The following is a 22,581-nucleotide window of genomic DNA, read 5'->3' on the forward strand; positions in this document are numbered from 1 at the left end:
TGCGTCTATCGGGGCTCCGATGTGCTGTTTTCAGCACCACGCCAAAGCTTTCAACCTGACCATTACAGCGTTCACCAAGGAGAACGGATCTCACTTTTCCACACGCCATCAATTCACAGCTGGTGCATTAAGCCTGGTATCCCTAATACATATTTAAAACAAACTGCCGTGATATAGTAATTTTGGAGAAAAAAATGTTGTGATTTAAAAAGAAGAAATGCAAAACGATCACTTAATGTAAAACTAAAAACTAAAAAAAACAATAAACTGTGTATCCCATTCTTTCTTTTTAACAATATTCCGGGACTGTATGATTGCATTCTCTCAAAAGATCTGTATCGAAGCGCTAACTGTACATTACAATTGATGTTTTGTTTGAGTTGAGGTGCGCGCCTGTACATTGGGTGTTATTAAAATGATAATGTGTAACATTACATAAAGAACTAAACAATACATAAAATAAAACAAACTAGGTAAACACTGGGCTTCAAGGAACGAATAAACGTGTTCGCACAGCCTGGGTAGTTGAGTGTAAAACACGGTCCAAACGCTGAAAAGCGCGAGTCCTAGCCTTAAGAAACCTTAAACATGATGGAAACCCCTAAATCCGACACCGGCATGCATCGGCTACAGAACAAAGACACTCAGATAACATGAAGATTTAAAAAATAACTGGATGGGATCAATAATGTAACTATTAGAGTGATCCAAGATGGCGTTCACCGTGGCAAACACAGCAGCTCCTCAACGTTGAACAGGAAAACCCGAATACAAAGCCCCTTTTAAAAGTAGGGAGTTACCCCCACACCCAGAAACAATATTTTAAGTTAACGCCAGATGCACCGGAGAAAGTCCTGTTTTAAAAGGCGAATGCTGGCCGGATAGTGGAACCGTTTTTCAATGAAGTTAGTGAACAAAATAATGCCTCCCATTTTTCCTATAATAAAGCGTTTGTTATTAGGTTCTGTTATTGTACAAACAAAACCGCGTGCACAGTTTTAACCATGAATACACACAGCAGATAAATGTTAAAGGACCCTCTACTTCTTTATTTTCATTTTATGTTATTTGGAAAAATAACACATCTTCGGAACGGTGGGCAACTTTCCTGGCAACGATAAAGCAAGAACTGAGAAGAACCTGCGTTTGTGCAAATTAAAAGTTTAACTTGTAGGTCAATGTAACAGGATTTGGGTATCAAACCATTTTAACGGACGAAGATGCATCAAGCTTACCTATGTTTTCTCGTATACTTTTATTTTGTTTCTCTGTTAATTTACAGCAGGTTTAACTGTAAATAATCTGAACCACGTCACTCAAAGTCAATGGCGGAGCTGTGTTAGTTAGCAAACTATATCCGTGTATTAAAAGCAACAATAAAACAAATCCAGCGTCAACCCGCGTTTAATCGTTAGTGCAGTGATTCATTTTACAAATGCATTTGGCTTCGGCACCTTTGGTTTCGGCTATTTGGGTCAAATTTGCAGGAATTCTGTAAAATTGAGCTCAGGAAGCTATGCTCCGGGTAGGTTTTCGGTAAATTAAAGTTTATCGGTTGACGAATTCCCGCACGAGTCGGGCATCGCCGTGAAGCCCAGGGTGTCCACTTTCATGGCAGGTGGGTGTCCGGACTGGGACCCGTCCGGATTTTATAAATTCCGCGAAAATACAGCGGAGAAGAAACACAAACCACAGTGTGCGAGAATCACACAGGCTGCTAGATCAGCTGCTGGCAGTTGGTGTTCTCAATCACGTCCGCACGGAGGCTTCATAATTTCACAGGAGTAGCTGGTAGAATAATCAGAGCGGGGCGAGTGCGCTTTCAGTTTGAGGTACAACTATTATAATTTAAGAAGAAATCAAACACAGCAGTATCGTAAAAGGAGGCGGAGAACAAACAAACTGCACATATATATATATATATATATATCCTAAAAACAACGTATAGTTGCCATTCAATAACAAAACAAAAAAAACTGGGTCCCGACTTGTGACAAGTTGAGAGAGGAAAAAAAAAAAAAAATCGGTGGTCGTATTCCAGCAAGCCAAGGAGGGGTCTTTTGTGGACTTTATTTTTAAAAAAAGAAAAAACGAATTGACTGAAAAGCTGAGATGACAGAGACCGCCGCCGCCGCTCCAGCCCCAAAGGCGAAGAAGGCGAGTAAAGTCCCTAAAAAGGCTGCCTCGCACCCCAAGTACTCGGAGATGATCGAAGCTGCCATCCAAGCCGAAAAGAGCCGCTTGGGCTCGTCCAGGCAGGGCATCCAAAAGTACATCAAAGGCCACTACAAGGTGGGAGAAAACGCGGACTCCCAGATCAAGCTTGCCCTGAAGAGGCTGGTGGTCAGCGGGACTCTGCGCAAAACCAAGGGCATCGGGGCTTCGGGCTCCTTCAAGATAGCCAAGGCGGAGGACTCGAAGAAACCGGCCAAGCCCAAAGCAGCCGAGAAAGCCAAGAAGCCAGCCAAAGCGGCCAAACCCAAAGCGGCGGTGAAACCCAAGAAAGCCAAGTCGCCAGCCAAAGCCAAGAAGCTCAAAGCGGCAGAGAAGAAGGCGAAGAAGACGCCCGAGAAAAAGAAGCCAGCGGCCAAGCCGAAGAAGCAGGAGAAGGCAAAGAAGCCGAAAGCCAAGGCGGTGAAGCCCAAAGCCAAGAAAGCAAAAGCGGCTAAGCCCAAAGCCAAGCCGGCCCCCAAGAAAACCGGGAAAAAGAAGTAACGCGAAGAAGAAATGTTAAACGAAAGAAAGAAAACACCTCATTGTAAATAGACTTTTACAGGGTTTCGTTTTTGTATGGTTTCATGAGGACTTGACTTTCCCCTCTACAATCTCACACTGAATACACGTTGCACTAGTAGTAGTTTGAGGGAGGGTGCGTTTACCACACTGCCTGTTCTTTAATACTAACCCTTTAAAAAATCACCCCGTGAAAACTGTTATTGAAAGTACGGTAGTTTACGCTTTGTATTGCTATACAATGTGTGTGTGTGTGTGTTTTAAATACATGACTCATAGTCTCAGCTAAGCTAATGCTTAATATTATATTCCGATCCAGGTGAATATTTTGTTTGTCTGTTTTTAATATAACTCAATTTTGTAAAGAACACTTAATCATCCATGCCATTTATTGTAATAAATTAAAAAAAATAATAATAAATGAAACGAATGTCAATAATAAAACGTTCTTTATACTGTAATTTAAACAGAATAAAAGATGTGTGTGATTTGAATTTTCAATGAGTTTCAAAAGGTGTCTGTGTCTCTGTGTGGGGGTGATATTTAACATTACACGACAACTACTTTACAATTACCTTTTGAATACTTTTGACAGTTAAAAGGGTTACGGGTTGTTTTTGCAGTCGACTGAACTGAATACTAGTTGGTAATTTGCTCAGTACGTTTGTCTGGGTTCTGTCAAATGACCGAAGGAATGGCGTGCCCAGCCTATGATAAACTACTCGACAGAGAGCTACTGTGCAGGTCTTATGACTGTAATCAGAAATCTAATCTACACGACATGGCTAGCCGTGCTGTCGTGTGTGCTGCAATTACCCTGTCTGTCCACAGCTCCAACAGAACCGTGCTCAGCAGGCTACTACGGGATCCGGGAAGCGTGCTCGACAGCACTCCCCGCCGTTTCCAGTAGTTAACTACATATGAGCGATTAGAGTGTTTGTGCGTGCGTGTGAAAATGCTGTATGTAAAACGCTTAAAAATGCTAAGCCTATGTTGGATAGGCTATTACAATTGTATATTATTATTCTTTATATAATAAAATCTATTACAATTAAAACGCATATGGGGATAAACAATATCGCTAGAACAAACACTTTACACACAAACACCTTGATACGACTTTGCTCACACAATACGTTAGATAGGTTTGTGCGCCCGTGTAAGTATTTTGAAGGTGCACAGACTGATTAAAGGCACGCAGTTATCAGGCTGCTTGTGTGCAGACTATCTAATTAACCACGCCCTTGCTCCCTCCAAACACATGCCAGCACGAAAACCTGTCACAACACAATACACCATATATGGAACTCACGCTCTTATTGGTCAACCGGGACCCCGCCCACTCCGGATTCTAAATAGTTATTCCTAATATTATACGTGTGTGGATAGCTGTGGAATGTCGGTCTGCGTTTACTACAGCTGACACAGCAAGAAGCCTCATTCATGAAACACGCTTAAAAATAGCTTGCTTTTTTATATTAAAATAAATAACATAAAACTACTTTCAAAGTAAAGAACAAAACCATAAGACCACATTTCTGTTTGGTTTTTTGTACAATTACTATAGCTATAGAAATATATAGTATACCTACACATACATAGTACAGTTTATATATTAATATATCGGTTGATGCAAGTTTCTGTAAACATGTTTGTTTATTTAGAAAAAAAAAAAAGTTCTGTTAAAATATTATGGCTTTTAGATCTCATTACAGAAAACAGTAAGTATGCATCCTTTTATCTCCACACACAAAAAACAATCCAACAGCAACACAACAAAGAGTAGAAACACCACCTTTACCAGGATTCGATATGAAATAAAAACGAGAAGAGAGCATGGGGGTTGGATTTGCCTCAGTGTGTACAGCAAGAAGAAATTAAACAGAGCAAGCAGATCATGCTTCAGAAACTGACTGAAATAAAGTTACATCAGACCAGGACAGAAAACAGAAAGACTAGTGCCAAGCCAGGGCCTCGTCACGACAGCAAGAGAAATGTCGGGTTTATCCAAAATACTTGGGGCCAGATTTTCAAAGTGTAAATTAAAGAACCAAATACAACAGCCTTCAAGGAACCCCCTTCTCATAAAACAGAAGTCATTTACCACTTTGGATTAAAAATATTTGAAGGTGGTGGCTTCTTTGAATACCTTCAGAGTGTACTACTATACATTTTCCCTGGTTCCCTAATTACATGTAAAACAATCAGTCTGAAGATCAAGTCTGAAACATCCCCCACTGAAATACTGCAAAAGATCCACTGTCTTATTGGACTTCTCTTAGCAATGAGAACCTTCCGACACCCCTTTAGATCCGGGCAGTCTGTTATTACTGCTTCACTTCAAGGTTCAGTTTTGTCCCTTGCAACGAGATTTGATTTTGCAGTACATTCAGGGCATGTTGCATGTTTAAAAAAAAAAAAAGTTACTAAATGTAAATTACATTCTTCAATTCGCTTCACAAAACTAAGAAAAATATCAATGAGCTTTTAGGATAAAAAAAAAAAATCATTAAAATTTTGATCTGAACTAAATACAAATGCTTCTGAACTAAGGAAAAATTAATTGGGGGGGGAGATTGTGCATCTTCAGAGTGCATCTTCTAAAGAGTGTTAGGGATCAGTGCAATATCAGGCACAGTGCATTTTTTCAGAGATTTTAACGTTTCACACAACTGTACATTATTTGCTGTGCACGATTCAGGTAGAGTGCAGGAGAAATGAGAGCGAGGGAAACTACAATGAGCATCAATAACCCTTTCTGAATTAGCTGAACAACGTTTTAGACAGACACTGACATACAGCTGGAGATGGAACTTGCATTCAAGGCTTCAACATGGAACAGTAAACACAGAAGATGAATCGGTATTTCACATCCCAGGCAGTGTTCTGTCCTGTACACATTCCTTTACTGGACCACTGGAAGAGTGTGAAGTCCCCACCGTGCGTTCAAACAAGCCTTTGACACCCCCACACCGGGGGTAAGTATTCCTCGTTTCCACTGCTGTATCCGTTTCAGCACCTTGTGTGAAGTGACAGATGAACTGTGCACTGTACGCATGTGCAATCTGTGTTACTGTTACTGTATGGGGTTAGCTGTCTTGTAGGTAGTGAGTCATGCATGACGGTAAGGTAAGGGGGTGAGATTAATCACATGCTTCCGCAGACAGCTGAAACAATGTATCTGCCGTTCCTTAATGTTCGATTACTCGTTCTTTATTAAATCACTTAATTTACGCAGGCCATGTCTTTAGTAAGTTTAAAGTTTTTATTTGGTAGATTACGGAATGTGAATGGTTTTGGTTTTCATTTTTCGATCTTTCCACTTAAAATTAATTTCCCTGTGGTCAAAACTGCTCTAGACTGGAGTTCCTGTGGCAGAGCTGGCTCTGGTTGGCTATACAATTTTAAAAGTACAATAGATTTTGAAATCACGGGGCATGACAAATTTGGTTTTGGTACAGTATTGTCCAGATACTTAGTGTGCGTGCGTTCTGTATTTGCTTCTTTCTAACGGAGCCATGGGTGGCATTATGTCTTCTTTTTTCTTTTTGGCGAATCATTCTGTAGAGAGATTATTTGGGGCCATTCTGTAGAAAGCAGCATTAAAAGCTTTTTTAATTGATGATTATTATTAGTCTAGTTTAAAAGACTCTAAGGCTTTGGGGCTTGCTTCTGAAGGTAGGCGAAATCAGTATTTTGTTACATAAACGACCAGCCGTTCTCTAGTCTGTAGTTTAGTTTTCGGCGTTTATGTCGACCCACAAGGCTGGCTGTGGTGTGTTGGACTGGCCAGTCTTCCTGCAGTCAGGGAGGAACCGTGTCCGTCTCTATTTCAGTTTGAGGAAGGCTCTGTAGAGTGTAAAGCCCAGGACTGTGAACGCAGCGGCTCCCAATGTCACCCGCAGCCAGAAGGAAGTTGTGCTGAGTTCTGAGCCGTTACGGTGCCTGTGAAACAAGGGACACGGAGAACAACAACTTGGAACTGGAATTGGAAGCAAACGCCGAGTCACAGTATTGGCTGCTATCCCTTTTATCTCCCCACCCCACCCCCCCAAAAAAACCTCAAAAGACAAACTCTGATAAGCTTAAAAAAATCAATTAAAAAAAGGTACACAAACTGAGAACTGATTAGCTTAAACATAAAAAGAGATAGACAAACTGTGAACTCCGATTAGCTTAAAAAAAAAAAAATGTGCATAGACAAACCGAGAACTCTAATTAGCGTTAAAAAAAAAAGGGAGGCAGAACTACGATTAGCTAAAAAAGTACACAGCTGCACAAGCCCCTACCAAGCAGTGATAAAACCTGGAACGTGTGTCAGCCACACCAAGCACTGAAACTTGAAACTCCACCTACGGAAACATCGCAGCCAGAGCCAGCTTGGAGTAGAGGAGTGTGCTGGGAGAGTCCTGTCCGAAGCAGGAGAAGGGGATGGGAGGAAGGAGCCGATGTTTGTAACAGAACTCCGAGGGAGACAGACCGTGCTGCTGCTTCTGCTCCGGCAAATCCGCCTTGGAGGCCACGAGCACGCAAGGGATCCTGCTGTCCATGTAGTGTTGCTGGGGAGGATACAGAACACGATCGCTTTTTAAACAGGTTTAAAACAGTCTGTATAACGTGTCGCCAGAGAGCTTCTGGACCAGTACGGGAAAATCTCAACGTAACAAAATTCACGGTCGTGTCAAACTGTTGTTAAATGACTTGAGTGTCGACATCAAGTGCAGAAGGAAGAATAAAACCAATACGGAAACATGAAAGTACAACAATTACACTGACAACAACAACACTAATGATAACAGCAATAAAAGCACTAATACTAATCATAATAACAACACTAACAACACCACTAATGATAACAGCAATACACGCACTAATAATAATCATAACAAAAACAACAACAACAACACTAATGATAATACCAATATAAACACTGATAATAATCATAATGCTACTAACAATAATATTTCTGAAAAGCTTTGATGCAGGTGTCCCAGGGGGGAGGGAGGGGGAACCCTGCGTAATTCCTAAGCCCCGACTCACCTTGAAGATGCTGGCACAGTAGTTAAAGGACTTGGGGTCACTGACATCGTACATCAGGCAGGCCACGTCACAGGCTGCGTCCGAGGCTTTCAGAAACTCTGTGTCAACGTCCACTTCATACAGCTGGGAGAGAAGAGTGAAAACGACCGCTCTCAGTGTTACCCAACTACCGTTTTCATGATTCAAACCAATACAGACTGGCAGGAAAAGGTGTGTGTGGGGAATAAAGGTGTATAAAACAGCTCCTACTGTTGTATGAGAAATTTAAAAGGAGAGGACGTTTGTGACCCTACAGCTAAAGCAGAACCATTCGTAACAATTTTCTAACCTCGTAGAAAGAAGAGTCATCTTAATTAGCTGACGGATTGTTTTTTTGCACCATTCTCGCACAGTCGGCCTTCATTAAATAATTAGAGAATGAACCCTTTAATCCCACACTACGTGTGTGATTTATCCCAGACCCCTAATCTTACAGAACACACTTACAATTAAATACTTGTCCTGGCTGTTGACTTGCACGGTATTGATAGTGTAGTTGGAAGACAATCCTGCAGCGCTCTGCTGTTTCTGAGAAAACAAAAGCAACAACAAGAAATTAAAGTGGCAGCAAGAATCTACACAGCAGTGACTGTATGACTGGTTGAGTACAGTGGTACATCATCTATTCCAGTTTGGGACAGCAGATACACGGGGGCATAAGGTACCTACCAAATTTCTTTCCACATAATGGCATTAAAGTACACTGGGTTTGAATCTGGTTCAGGTCACAAATGGTATCAACCCACATTAGTCCACATCACAAAGCCTGCACACAACTGGCAGTCCCAGGAGTGAGTGAGTGGCAGGCAGGGGACAGGGTAAGAAGCTGTGTCAGGACAGGGGCACTGTGCCTGACTGTACAATGTGCCTCTCCTCGACTTTCTTTACCACGAAATTCACAAGCACCCAAAACAAATACATATCTGTTTAGATAAATAAGTGTTTAAGTAAGTTTTGTAGGTTTACCGTCAGGTTCGTGCCTAGGAAGGCCCGCAGGAACGCCGATTTCCCCGTGCCTCTGGGTCCGATGACCTTGCAAAGGAACACGTTCCTCTGGGTCTGTCCTTTCTCCTGGTCCACCTTCTTATCCCGAGTGACTGGAACAGAACGAGCACATTTAATACAGCATGTAAAACCGACTCTGAACCCAGACAAGCCCTGTAAATAATTTAAAAGACATAATAACTGTTGCGATTGTTCAGCTGCTTTCATCTGACTTCAATTTAAATAATTTGTTGGCACCGTGAGACAAGGGAATGGGAAATGAAATTTGAATTGGGGGTTGATTTTAAAACAGGAATTGGAAAACAGGAATTGACCCCAACCCTGGCTGGAAATACCACTGAGCTGGACTGGTGGAAAACACAGATGACAGTACTGGTTTCTGTGGATGCACCCCACTCTGCTATGGCTTGCTCAGAGTTCACCAGTCACCTGTTATCGCTTCAGTCTGGGACTCCTGCTCTGTGAGAACTGGGTACCCAAAGTATCCCAGGTACTCCATACATCGATGTACATCCAGGTACGCCGTCAACCTTGGAGCAGAAGAGAGACCGGCTTACAACCATTCAAGCTGCAGGACTGCTGCTCTTGAAAACAAACTCATGGATGCAAGACTCACGTCCACTGGCAGAGATAGCCGTGCTGGGTGATGTACCCCTTCTCGTTACTGCACACCGTGGAATAGACGTCCGCGCCCCAGGGCATGTAAGGAAACACGCTGAACAGATTCTTCAGCTCAGACGGAGACAGAGCCATGTCCTTATCCTGGCACAGACGGAGACAGACACAGAGTCAGAGACTGGGAGACAAGAGGTCAAGCCATTGTTCTACAAGACTAAACCGGTTCCTGTTATCTAAAAATAAACAATTAAGCGTTGCCACTTGGTTCTAATGTAATCTAGGGGACTGCAATAAGACTATGGTTGTCAGACGATGAATAGCCAAGCAGGGTTATAAGATCATTCTAGCGGTCTGGTGGACTGGACTGCTGAAGGGGTCAGGGTAGCTGTGACAGTTTAGACAGTAAGCATGTCCGACAGTCACTCACCACGTCATACTTCTCAAACAGCTTCTGGATGAACTGGTAGCCGAAGTGATTCAGCTCCGTGGTGCAGCCTTGGGGGACTCGCAGTCTGGGAGGGAAACAGAGAAGAACACCGCTGCTTTAGAATACAATGTGGCACTGTCTCACTTCTTAAGGTATCAAGGCAAATGTACATCTATGCTTTTCTGATAGAGATGGGGGTGACCTTATACAACCCCCCCCACTTGAATTCCTATGTACTGCTTTTAAAAGCAGCTCATTAAACAAATATACAGGATCAGCTGGTTTCACATACCCTATTAGCACCAGTATTGAACTATCTTACCTAAGGTTAACGTCAGGCAGTCAAACAGTGCTAATCAGGGTCTGTGAGACAGCTGTATGTGTTACAGTACCTAGTTGTTTAAAAGGCCCAAGTAAATAGATTGTTATCTGGAGCCCAATGGAAACTGGCCACAATAATATCAATCCAGTCAAACCTGCTTTTAATGACCTTTAAGAGATTTATAGGCCGTTCGTCTACACAATGCTGTTATAAAGAGAATAGTTAAGAAAACTGATTTTATTTTGGAAGCCATGAAATATATATTTTATTTCTTATCCATATTAAATCTTGCGTGGCACCCAAGTCAGTTTACTTTGAAGAGTATTTTTAAGAGTGAATGTACAGATTCATCAGAGTGGCTGCTTTGCTCTAGGGTCACTCCAGCTCAAGTGGACCATATCTCAGGGACGAGGAGTTTCCTCCATTAGTGTTTGACGATGACTGCACATGCGATGGAGAAAGCGGTTCTGGGATAGGTGTTGTGTGTGCGTGGCAAACAAGAGTGTTCTTGAGAAAGTGTGTGAAGGTGGTAAACGTGTCATTTTTTAGCTTGAAAATTAAGTCAGTGACAGAAGGTGTCGATCCCCCCGGCCCCCTTTGGCCTCGCACAGGTAGGGGCAGGTGTGAGGGAGGGGCTGCTCTGCTCACGGAGGGTACAGGTAGTCGTCCGTGAGCTCCAGCGAGTCGTCGCAGCCGAACTTCCTCAGGATAGTCCAGGTGGTCTCGTGCCGGCCCCTCTGGATGAACAGCGTGTTCAGGAACAGGAACCCTGGAGGAAAGAGGGGCCGCCTTAAATCACACCTGGGATACGCAGGGTTACACTGAATGTAATTTGTATCCCTCAGACTCTTTATACAGCGATACACCTTAGCCATGCAAAACTGCTACATTGCGTAGTACATAGCACAATGTATATACAGTATATCCAATGTATATCCAGAACTTAAAAAGTCTTCTTTAAGCAGGGATGGAAATAAAGCTCCCATTGCATAGCAGTTTGATCCATTCCTGGTTTTACTGTGAGTTTAATAAGATTCACCTAAGCTGGTTACCTGTGCACTGTGGCTAATCAAGCACATATTGAAAACTGGAATGGGTGAAACTGCCATGCAATAGGAGTCTTATTTGCATCCATGTTTAAGTATTACCACATTATGCAATTAGCAGCCATTTAAGTGATATTGGAAAAATAGCTCAAATTAATGGCACCAAATGAAAGGAGTGTTTCCAGTACCTGTGATTAGCCTGGGCCCAGTGTATACACTCCAGTATTTTGCAGTGTCAGGTTTGTGCAAAATGATTAGGGTTCACTACACCCGCAACTGAACTGATCTGATTAAGAGCCAGGGAAGTACAGTGAGCGCGTGTCTCCCTCACCGGTCAGTGTGAGCCCGTTGTCCTGCACGCCCTCGCTGGTGTTCTTCCACACCACACTCTTCACATCCTCCAGAGCCTGAGGGGCCAGCGGGCTGCCGAAGCACGATTTCTAGACAGGGAGGGAGACAGAAAGAGAGAGAGAAAGAGGGGGGAGGTGGAGAGAGAGAGAGAAAGAGAGAGAGAGAGAGAGAGAGAGAGAGAGAGAGAGAGGGGAGGAAGAGAGAGGGGGAGGTGGAGAGGGAGGGAGAGAGAGAGGGGGAGGAAGAGAGGAGGAGGTGGAGAGGGAGAGAGGGGGGAGGTGGAGAGAGAGAGAGAGAGAGAGAGAGAGAGAGAGAGAGAGGGGAGGAAGAGAGAGGGGGAGGTGGAGAGGGAGGGAGAGAGAGAGGGGGAGGAAGAGAGGAGGAGGTGGAGAGGGAGAGAGGGGGGAGGTGGAGAGGGAGGGAGAGAGAGGGGAGGAAGAGGTAGGAGGGAGAACAGAGAGGGGGGTGGAGAGGAAGGGAGAGAGAGGGGGGAGGTGGAGAGAGAGGGAGGGAGAGAACAAATCGAGGAGGTAAAACACTGTTCACATTCTGAACCCTCCAGTCGAAGAGGGCACTAGCTGCAAGCAGGACGGACAGGAGCCTACAGATGGGATACAATGTGTACTTCTTTTTTAAAAAAGTCAACAGACGCTACTACGAGCCAGATTTATGAAGCTCCAGAGTCAATTCTCCACCCCTGATACGCAATGTATTACTTCCTGTTGTGGTTTTTAGGTTGGCAAGTGGTGCAAACTTTAGCAAGCTTGGTAAATGTGTCCCTGCTGATTTTAAGGCACCTCCCTTCAGGTGATGCTTTACCTGGAAGAAGTTGAGCTCTTCGTCGCTGAGGATCCCGTCGCTGTCCTGGTCCGAGATGGTGAAGATCCGGCTCAGGGCTCGAACACACAGAGGCCTCAGCTACAACACAGAGCACAAGATAAATCAACACAACCCTCCAATAAATATACAGGGATGGAAATAAGACTCCTACTGCATATCAGTTTCACCCATTCCAGGTTTTACTACGAGACTGATTAACCACAGTGTATAGGTAACAAGCTCAGGAGTCTTATTTCCATCCCTAGGTATAATACACTTTATAACATAACAGGTGTTTTTTCATAGGACCGGACTTGTTCTACAGTAGATTGCTTACGATTGTAAGTCGCCCTGGATAAGGGCGTCTGCTAAGAAATAAATAATAATAATAATAAACAGTAGATGTTTCTAACCCCTCTCGGGGGGGGGGGGTGTGGGTGTCGTTGTGTGTGTGCGTGTGTGTCTGCAGTCTCACCTCTTTCACCTCAGGGTCATACAGGGGTGCGGTGGGGTGGAGCACAGCTTTCTGAGCGTAGTAGAAAAGCTCAGAGATGTTCTTCAGGTTCTTCGCAGAGCACTGGGAGGAAGGGACAGAACACAACAGGTTCACAGGATCCTACATACTGGGTGTCTCCTAAGCCTTGCCTCACAGGCAATATCATACAGTATGCTGATTGCGATGTTCCCTGTTAAAGCACACCAAAAAAATGACGGGCGGCGTCCCCAGCGTGTGTGACCGACTTCACTCACCTCCACACAGGTCTCGATCTCCGAGAACTGGTTCATAATGGGAAGGATGGACTCCATGGAGCTTCCCGACTGCAAATCAGACTTATTCCCAACCAGGATGACTGGAACTCTGGGAAGAGAAAGCAAGCAGACTGCTTCACTCTTGTAGATGTTCTTTTTAACTTCTAGGGGTTTGAGGGTCTATCATTTACATGCACCCCTACTTGTACATGTACCCCTACCCATGATTCAGAGCCAGGCTTCCTGATTCAGAGCCAGGGTTCCACATGGCACTATTCATTAAAGGCACAGCGAAAAAAAAAAAGTTTAAGAAACCTCTTTGTACGCACTTCTTTCCCTTTTCAGCTCCTCCGTTTACTAAAGGGATCCATTTCGTTCTGATCTAGAGATATACAATAGAAATATACACAGATGTCATTACAAGTATATACTGACCAAGATGGCAAATACTATACATAATTAGTTTTAACGTGATACTGGCTCATTGTGTTATCAATTCCTCAAGAATGTAAAGTTCGCACAACCTATTCCTCAAGGCACAAACAAAGCACTGAAGCTATGAAACCGAACCTAAAACTGATAAAGGGTCAAGGAAGAGCTCCTCCTGTATGTACCCCTTAGTTACTCCTTTCTAGATGTGTAACATTAACCCTCCGTTTTCACTCTCTGCAAAGCTGGTGCTTTGTGAATCTGTCCCCAGATGTTTACTTCCTAATCTAATCTGGTTTTCCTCCCTGGGAAGTTAATCAGTAAGTTCTACTGCTATGCAATTTGTGCGCCGTTTACCTTTTCAATGGTATCCTCCTTGGTTACATCGTACACCACACAAATCACACTGGCCTGCAACGGGAGGGAGGAAATATTAAATATTTATACAGACCACGTAAAAGTACCGTAGAAACAATTAAATAGTAATGAGGCCTAAAAGGCTCCCGAGGAGTTGTTTTTTTTTTTTTTTACATTTTAAATTTTATAAAAAAGGATAACTTTTGTATCACAGTGAGTTTTAAAAAAAGGGGGGGCTCGTGGTTAAAAAAAAAAACAAGAGAGTCCTGCTGTTCATGCTTCAGTATAGGAATCCCAGAGTTAAGCTCAGAAATACCGAACACAGAGAAAGACTTACAGCCGAAACGTTTCTTTTAGCGTTTCTGCCGCTGTGTGTCAGTCTTGTTGCTATCTAGTTAGGAGTGTGGATGTCAATGTTTCATCATAAGCAACCATTAACAGAAACAATACCCTTTTTTTTTTTAAAGCAGTCAATGATACAAGTTATTGTATTTCTTGCTCTTATTGTATTACTTGTATTGTAACGCTTGAAATGTTTTTGCTTACGATTGTAAGTCGCCCTGGATAAGGGCGTCTGCTAAGAAATAAATAATAATAATAATAATAATAATAATAATGATCTTGCTTACTGCCGAGTATATTAATACCTGATCATCTTCTGCAAAACTACTTAGGGGCTGGGGTGGGTGTGCAGGGATTACTGTCTCTTTCTTGGAAAGTATTTACAGTTAATCCACTGAGTCTGTCCAAACACAGCAGAGACAGATAAAAATAAACGTATTCTTCCTTCAGCAAGCACCTGGTGGACGTCAGTGAGCTCTGTTGTGCTTTCGTTCTTGTATCACAATAAACGTTGCATACCCTTCTATTACGATATAATATATCATGTAAAGAAAGTATCCCGATTCATCGATGCACAAGGAGCCGTTACTCCCAAGAGCAGACGTTGGGGTCTGTTCAATTAATCTCTATACAGTGCATCAGCAATCTCTTTGGGGCTTTAATTAGATGGCCTGTCTTGTTATTAATGTCCTTGTTTCCTCCTCGGATTTAAATTAGCGAGACAGGAGGTCTATGTGATGCACCCCCTCCTCTTCCGAGACAGTGGTTTCTCCCTGGTCCGCTCCTCACCTTAACGATCTCCTCATGCAGGATCTCATCCGACTGTTCTGCCTCTGGAAGGGAAAGGTCAGACATTTCAGATTAACAAGGACAGGGATTAGCCGCCTCATTCAGAGCTCTTCTCAGTCAGCTAGTAAGTAAAGCTGGTGACCGGGAGGCAGCGTGGCTTAGTGGTTAAGAGATGAGTCCCTTAGCGGCGTGCTGTACCTGAATAATCGACGATGTGTGTGGGGACTTTCTCCGGCGTCACGTCTGCTGGAATGGTGATTTCTTCTGCACGGGAAGGAACCTGACAGGTTGAAGAAGAAAAAAAGGGATGGGAAAACTCAAATGGCAGCCTGTCGTCAGTATGGAGAAACAGGCTGGGTGACGCACACACTTAGGTTTGTTTTTTTTTGTGAAAAACAATCATTTGCTCTCAGTCTTACACAAAAAAAGGATACACTTGAATGAATGAATGAATAGTGCTTGGACGCTGCTGGCGGAATTTTACGAAGCCTAACTTCGGTCACTCTTTCCTCCCAGCAAGATGAAAAGCCGCCTACATGCTTTGTACTCACCTCTTCGGGGAACTCCTCCCCTACCAGGGACATGATCAGGGATGTCTTCCCAACCTTGGCTACAGAGAGAGACACAGACAGAGATAAGAGACAGAGAGTGAGTGAGTGAGAGACACCAGCTACGCCAGTGATCAAACAGAAACAAAAATGAAAAGCAGGGGTATTAAGACTTAGGGACATATATTACATTGAACACATTGAAAAATTGACAAATACTAACGCTTAATCACTGATGCCAACATCTACACTTTGACGTGCATACTTTTGACAACACTTAGAGTAAGTAGCGGGATTCCGAACAAATATAGCGTTGTATGTCCCCACGTGTTGCTAAAACTGTTTAAATAACGTACTTGTCATTTTTCTTTTCATTGTTAACATCCTGACAACTTTTTACACTTAGAACTTTAAAGTCTGTTTCAAAGCTCTTTTCAAAACGGCCGCTCCAGTGCACTGGGGTTCGAGATCTGTCCTCTGAATCACTGCAGCGATTAAAAATACCACATCATGGATTATTATTGCTATATTACCTGTTTGACAATGTGGGAAATAATCCTGACACTACCAGTGCACTTGAGCAGCCACTTTGAAAAGAGCTTTGAAACAGACTTTAAAGCTATAAAAGTTGTCAGGATGTTAACAATGAAAAGAAAAGTTACAGGTACATTATTTAAACAGTTGTAGCAGCACTTGGGGATGTATAACGCTATATTTTTTGGAACCCTCGATACTCTTTAAAATGTAACTTTAAGGTATTTATATAAGACAATCTAAAAAAAACAAAAAAACAAACCATCTTTCAAAAACACCATCGCACTGGAGGAAAAAAAAAACTGTTAACCCCAGTTCATTTTACACCAAGTCTAAGCACCCTCCCAGCTCTCTAACAGAGGCAGCGGCAAGATAAGAACTTAGTTTGAGTTTTATCTCAGAGCTTGGCCTTGTTCTGTCAGGGTGGAGCCCAGCGCTTTCTAACAGGCCCCCTGGCATCCAAGAACACATAAGTTGAAGCATTTCAGGTTTTCTTGTAAAACTGAATTGATCTTTACCTGCACAAATGGTTCGCGGTCTGTGTAATTAAGTTCAGGTGTACACTACGCCACTGGTTCTTATTTTGACAGTTCCGACTTTTACTTTAACAAAACCTTGCAGTAAATGCTTATTTGGGCTTATTAGAACATAAGAACACAAGAAAGTTTACAAACGAGAGTTTACAAACCATCTTGCTCATTTGGTTGTTAGTAGCTTATTGATCCCAGAATCTCATCAAGCAGCTTCTTGAAGGATCCCAGGGTGTCAGCTTCAACAACATTACTGGGGAGTTGGTGCCAGACCCTCACAATTCTCTGTGTAAAAAAGTGCCTCCTATTTTCTGTTCTGAATGCCCCTTTATCTAATCTCCATTTGTGACCCCTGGTCCTTGTTTCTTTTTTCAGGTCAAAGAAGTCCCCTGGGTTGACATTGTCTATATTCTATTGTGTTAAAAGGAGTCTTCAGTATCTTACACCATATCACTTGATTTTGTATGCACAGATACAAACTACAGTCTGATAAAAAATGGTATTGGTAAAATGCATGTATTAATGTATTAATGCTTTAACTGTGGGAAACATACCTAAAAACATGACTGATATTATTGTGTGGAATACAAAACAAAACAAAAATTACTAAACAGACTATGCAATGCTGTGCAATGTGTTTTTACCTTACCAAATTCCACATTGGGTACTAAACTGACACACTCAACGGACATTACTGTACTTTTAAACTGTACAGGTGGCCTCGTTGAATTTGGGATAGTGAGCCGTGCACCACTAGCGTGTGCTCGTGTTTTGAATTGAAGTGCTGAACCTGGGACAGAGAAACGTCAAAAAAGTACGTGTTTTATTTTCTGTCAACGATTAACTTGGGAGGGAGTGTTTGCCAGCGAAAACAAAACACTCGTAACAACTACGTTTAAATTCTGTAATACAGTACATGATATAAACACTTCGTTTTGACGTTGGGTCAGTGTTAGCTTAGCAACTCACTTACACACAAATGAAAAAGGAAAAGTCTAAAATAAAACTCACGTTCCCCCAGCAAAAGTATCCTGACATCTCGCTTCATGTTTTATATTTATTCCGCTCGCATCCCCTGCACTGCGGTTAAATCCATGTGTTTGTTTATTTAAAGTATTTGGATTATTATTATTATTATTATTTGTAATTTATTTCACTTTACGATTCTCATCCTGCCTCCCTCCACAAGGAGACTACAAACCGCGAGAGAGCTGCTTCCGGTTCTTGGAGCCGCTCGGTGCTGACGCCTAGTGGACAGCAGTGCACACTACCCGCCGCTGTTCACAACGTGGAACATCTCCGTCATAGCTCAACTGCGATTCTTCCATTTATACTGCTTGTTATACAATATAAAGCTCTTTAACATTGCTCAATTTCAAGTAACTTTACTCATGTCGTTCCCGATTGTCTAATTCCTGCGTGTTTTTAAAACAGCAGCATTAAGTGTCAAGAGTTTGCCTGCATTTTTGAAAGACTTAACAGATATCACATTATACAGATATCACATTATTTTTACATACAATTACCATTTATACAGTTGGGTTTTTACTGGAGCAATCTAGGTAAAGTACCTTGCTCAAGGGTACAACAGCAGTGTCCCCCACTGGGGATTGAACCCACAACCCACTGGTCAAGAGTCCAGAGCCCTAACCACTACTCCACACTGCTGCCCAGGTGTGGGACACTGCTGCTGTATCCTTGAGCAAGGTACTTTACCTAGATTGCGCCAGTAAAACCCAACTGTATAAATGGGTAAGTGTATGTAAAAATAATGTGATATCTTGTAACAATTGTAAGTCGCCCTGGATAAGGTTATCTGCTAAGAAATAAATAAATGCAGCAGTTTTTGAATGATCAGTTGCAAATAACCAGTTGCAGCCTCTTTGAACCAGTTACAGGTCAAACAGAATCACTATTTAAAAAGTGGCATTGGCTGTGATACATCTGTGTCCCAAGACAATAGTTGCAGAGGATGTGTGAAAGGTGTTGATCAGTGAGCACAACAATGCTGCCACCTGCTGGTAGGACAAGCTATAGCCACCAGGACTGTGCACAGGGAATCCTGCTTTGGATGTGACTTTAATACAAATATCACATTGTGAATTTCAAACATAAAACTTTATTAAAAGTATAAAAAGTAAGGCACTAACAAAATTAATTACTGTTCAGTCAACCCTAAATAAAATAATGTGCTTTTGGAACAATAATAATAGTAATAAGAAACAAATGGTTAGTATGCTTTTTTCCCACTTGTGATTTTTCTAATTTTCCGCAACAGATTGCAATTCTGACAGATTTATGACAGGGGTCATAAATCCATCAAACAGATGGGACTTTGTCTTCTTTCTTTCAGCAATCTGGCACCAACCACTCACTGGAAGAGGTGAGCGAGCTACCTGCTTAGCATCTGGTAGTGAAGTGTAAAAAAAAAATCAGTAAAGCAAGTGGACAAGAATAAACAAACCAGCTGGTCTGTAAAAAGAACATCTCCTTTTAGTTTCAGTGCTACAAGGAGAGACACAAGGTCGAATTGTCCACATGTACAATATGGCCCGTAAACTGAATGTAAACAAATCGAACAACAGTGATAAAATAATTTGTATCCATCTTTGGAAAAAAGACCCGAGTAGATTCACTCTCTACTGGTGTCTGGTTTCAACCCCCAATTCAAACACCAGAATCATCATTGTATGAGTTTATTAGTTATCTTCCTGCCTCTGCGCTGGCTTTTCTGTTGAGTAACATCTTAAAAAGGTTGTTGTGATTCTGTGGTATTCAGTTTTCTAGTCTGGTCAGTTGGGTGGTTTATGATTAGGTGGGGTAATCACAGATTACATCAGTCGATACGCATTTCAAAATGTTTCTCGCTCCTTTAGAGATTCTCAAAGGGAAGTTGATTGATCGCAGTCTCTATAAGCCCCGGACCTCCCACAGCAGGATTTCGTTGTAGGCAGAAGTGAAGAGCAGTTTGCCAGATGGGGTGAATCTGCAGACGTGGACCACGTCGCTGTGGGCTGTGAAATCCTGGAACTTTCCGTTTCTTGACTTGATCAGCTTTATAAGTCGCTCTAGAAACAGACAACAAATCACATTGCAGAACAGGAAAAAAAAAATCTACAAATCTAAACGTGGACAAAAAAGACTGCTTACCATTACAGCCAACCGTAATAAGCTGTCCTCTTGGAGACAGGCTTAAACATGTTGCCCAGTGGGACAGAGCAATCTTCCTGATAATCTGCCATTTTTCCTTCTAGCCTTGCAGGGTTTAACTACTTTCACACAGGCTGGGGAATTCATTAGCAGCGTTTTCTCCAGCTTCAAAGCAAAGTCTGATTTACTTGCATTTTGTAAAAAAAAAAAAAAAAAAAACCATAAATGGGTTCATTAATTAAACTTAAGACTTACAGTGTCCTTCACTTTCAGTGAAGTGTTCCTGTTGGAATGCGACGTCTGTGAATTCCACAGCATGATATTCAGCCATTCGCCTTCAAAGTGTTCCACACCACAACCATCTGTCCCAGAGAGTGCAAGCACTCAGCTTTTCTACAGCCCTGTATATATTGTATACTGTGCCAGCAGGTAGTAACTCATATACTGCTGGCTTCAAGAATCATCACAAATGTATAGTATACTACTTTGACCATAATGGACCCCCATGTGAAGCTGCAGGCATGCGGTTTGGGGCTGGTAATCTGCTGAATTAGGCAGTCTCTGTCCTGGACTGGCTTGCTGAGATTCACATTACGTGGCAGCTCTCGAACAGAATTTGAATGAGTTGGGCCAGCTGTTGGTAGCAAAAATAAATGGTAAGAAAAATGTTTTTCTATTGCTATCATATGTTAACTGAATACCAGATAGGAAGGGAACTGCATCACAAAATCTCTGTGGCAACTGTGCAGTGCACACCTCTATTAATTAGCATGGAAATACAAATGTCATATTTATGCCAACACAGCCATTCTGTTTTCAGTGAACTACGGTAAGGCTAGCGAATATAAACTAGCAGGAATGAAACAGGCTATTTGGAAATGGACCCTTACCTAATGTAGTCGCAGAGGTCATGCCAGCTCCCTCCCTTCAGCACAGGGAAACACATTTCTCTTGGCATCGGGCCCCTGCCTTGCATCACTGCTCCGGCTTGTTTGGCTTCAATGAAAGTCAAGCCTACAGATAAACAGGAATTGATTGGAAAAATTGTTACACATGGTTAAGTGCCAGAGCCAATACTACTGAATACATGACAAAACTACTAACTGTACGTTGTTAGGGAAAAAAAGCAAAGCTAAAGTCCGCTAATGATTATCCAACATTAGCTTTTCCCGAGGCACGCCCTGGAGGGCTAAAAGACCATGCCCTTGCAATGCTTGTTTTTTTATTTTATCTTAATTAAACTTTCTGTACAAGGACACCGAGTACCAGCTGTGCTGAAGCGTTTAGTGATGTGCTCTACAGTGCATGTGAGCCACCAAGTTTATTGAACTTACTGATCCACCAGCAGCCCCATTCTTTCTTTCAACATTATTCTGCACATTTCCACACCGTAGGAAAGTGACATGCTATTGTTTCATTTTCTTTTGTAGTTAACAGACTAGTCAGGCAGGTAGATATATTTCTATCTATCTCATCACTTCACTAATTCTCTTGCAATGTACCAGGGACTGTGTGCTTGTTTTAGGCAGACGGATGTAGTTACTTGCAGGCACAGGTCCTCGAATCCGATACACCGTACACTTCAGGGTCTTGTCCTACAAAAATAAATAAATAAATAAGGAAAAAAAAAAATCTCGCACGTCTCCATATTTCTGTTCCATTGTCTTTACCCTCGGTAGCAATGCAACCGCATACATCATTGACAGCAGTGTGATAATGTGCTTTTCTGCTTTACCAAAAATGTTGTCACGTCTCCCTCCTTTGTTGACTTCTTCCATTCTTCAATCCTGAAGTGCTTGAAGACGTTGACATGCTGAGTTGAACAGAAACAGAGAAACTCTGGAGGAACTGTGACTTCAATTAGCACTAAGGCTACAAAGTGCTCAGTAACTTCAAAAAAAAAAAAAAAAAAAAATACTTGACTGGCAAAAGCAATAAATCAAGTGTTATTAATTTTACCACAGTGCCAGCAGCGTGACTCTTTTCTGAATTGCAAGCATACTGGTAGTGAGGCAATGGTTTAGTAAGTATTTACTGTTGGGGCAGGACCCAAACCACTCATAGTCAGGCTTGCTACTCGCTGTCTGCTGCACCACCAAGACCCCACTACATCTCACAGTGCCAACCTGGCCAGGGTAAATATCGTGACTGGGTTGCCATCCATCTAACAAGATAAATGACTTCTTTAAACAGGCCTCCTGAACATTATACCAAATAATACTGTATACTAGTACTGTATTGCACACACGTGGGAGGTGATTTGAGAGTAAACACAAGTACAATTTGGTTCTGTCTGTCACTCGATGAGAAGCATGACTGTTTTGACAATGTATTGTAATAATGCATTAATCATTACACACTAACCTCATTACACACTAACCTCAATCCTCCGGCGGTAGCTACCGCCGTTTCCAATAGCAACACGCAGCTCCCGGCATTTCTGTGCGTCACACGGAGCAGCGTAGGACATAGCGGCATGTCGGCAATCCGGTTAGGCCCCTTTGGGTTTTTGAACGTGTTGTAGGTAAATACTTGTTAACATTTATTTTAAAAAGATTTTAAAAAATTGCTAAATATCAAATAATATTTTTTAACGTAATTAATTACGGCTTTCGGGGCCCCTTACTGCCCACCCACCGTCCCCCATAATGGCCTTATACCGGTTTGTCCACTTTCTAACAATTCTATTGTTTCCCTTCAAATTGAAGTGCAGGCAGGTGTGAGGTATGTTGGCACATTTGAGTTATTTTTA

General features: G+C 42.3%; 3 protein-coding genes across 5 annotated transcripts; 1 reads left to right on the plus strand and 2 right to left on the minus strand.

The window, feature by feature from the left end:
• Positions 1–1,790: 1,790 nt before the first annotated feature.
• Positions 1,791–3,234, plus strand: LOC117418070 (histone H1.0). Its single transcript, XM_034030640.3, has one exon. It carries the CDS (start codon positions 2,113–2,115, stop codon positions 2,713–2,715), a length of 603 nt encoding a protein of 200 aa, XP_033886531.2. The 5' UTR covers positions 1,791–2,112; the 3' UTR covers positions 2,716–3,234.
• Positions 2,799–21,387, minus strand: LOC117418585 (mitochondrial Rho GTPase 2). 3 transcript variants are annotated; one of them, XM_059035410.1, is made up of 19 exons: positions 21,332–21,387; positions 15,619–15,677; positions 15,266–15,347; positions 15,068–15,111; positions 13,937–13,990; positions 13,480–13,532; positions 13,151–13,259; positions 12,876–12,977; positions 12,401–12,499; positions 11,562–11,670; positions 10,833–10,953; positions 9,863–9,947; positions 9,434–9,579; positions 9,247–9,347; positions 8,779–8,909; positions 8,260–8,340; positions 7,774–7,896; positions 7,090–7,292; positions 2,799–6,678 (listed from the first exon to the last, which is right to left on the minus strand). In XM_059035410.1, exons 2-19 carry the CDS (start codon positions 15,649–15,651, stop codon positions 6,561–6,563), a joined length of 1,794 nt encoding a protein of 597 aa, XP_058891393.1. In that variant the 5' UTR covers positions 15,652–15,677; positions 21,332–21,387; the 3' UTR covers positions 2,799–6,560. The 3 variants fall into 3 exon arrangements, with proteins under 3 accessions (XP_058891393.1, XP_033887653.2, XP_058891394.1); XM_034031762.3 differs by lacking the exon at positions 21,332–21,387 and adding an exon at positions 17,691–17,935; XM_059035411.1 differs by lacking the exon at positions 21,332–21,387 and adding an exon at positions 17,881–17,899.
• LOC131740167 (WD repeat-containing protein 90-like) lies at positions 20,838–22,538 on the minus strand. The gene is made up of 4 exons (XM_059035291.1): positions 22,210–22,538; positions 21,565–21,642; positions 21,332–21,424; positions 20,838–20,843 (listed from the first exon to the last, which is right to left on the minus strand). Exons 1-4 carry the CDS (start codon positions 22,297–22,299, stop codon positions 20,838–20,840), a joined length of 267 nt encoding a protein of 88 aa, XP_058891274.1. The 5' UTR covers positions 22,300–22,538.
• Between the last annotated feature and the right edge of the window lie 43 nt (positions 22,539–22,581).

The sequence above is a fragment of the Acipenser ruthenus genome, chromosome 13 (assembly GCF_902713425.1).
Source record: "Acipenser ruthenus chromosome 13, fAciRut3.2 maternal haplotype, whole genome shotgun sequence".
Taxonomy (NCBI): Eukaryota; Metazoa; Chordata; class Actinopteri; order Acipenseriformes; family Acipenseridae; genus Acipenser; species Acipenser ruthenus.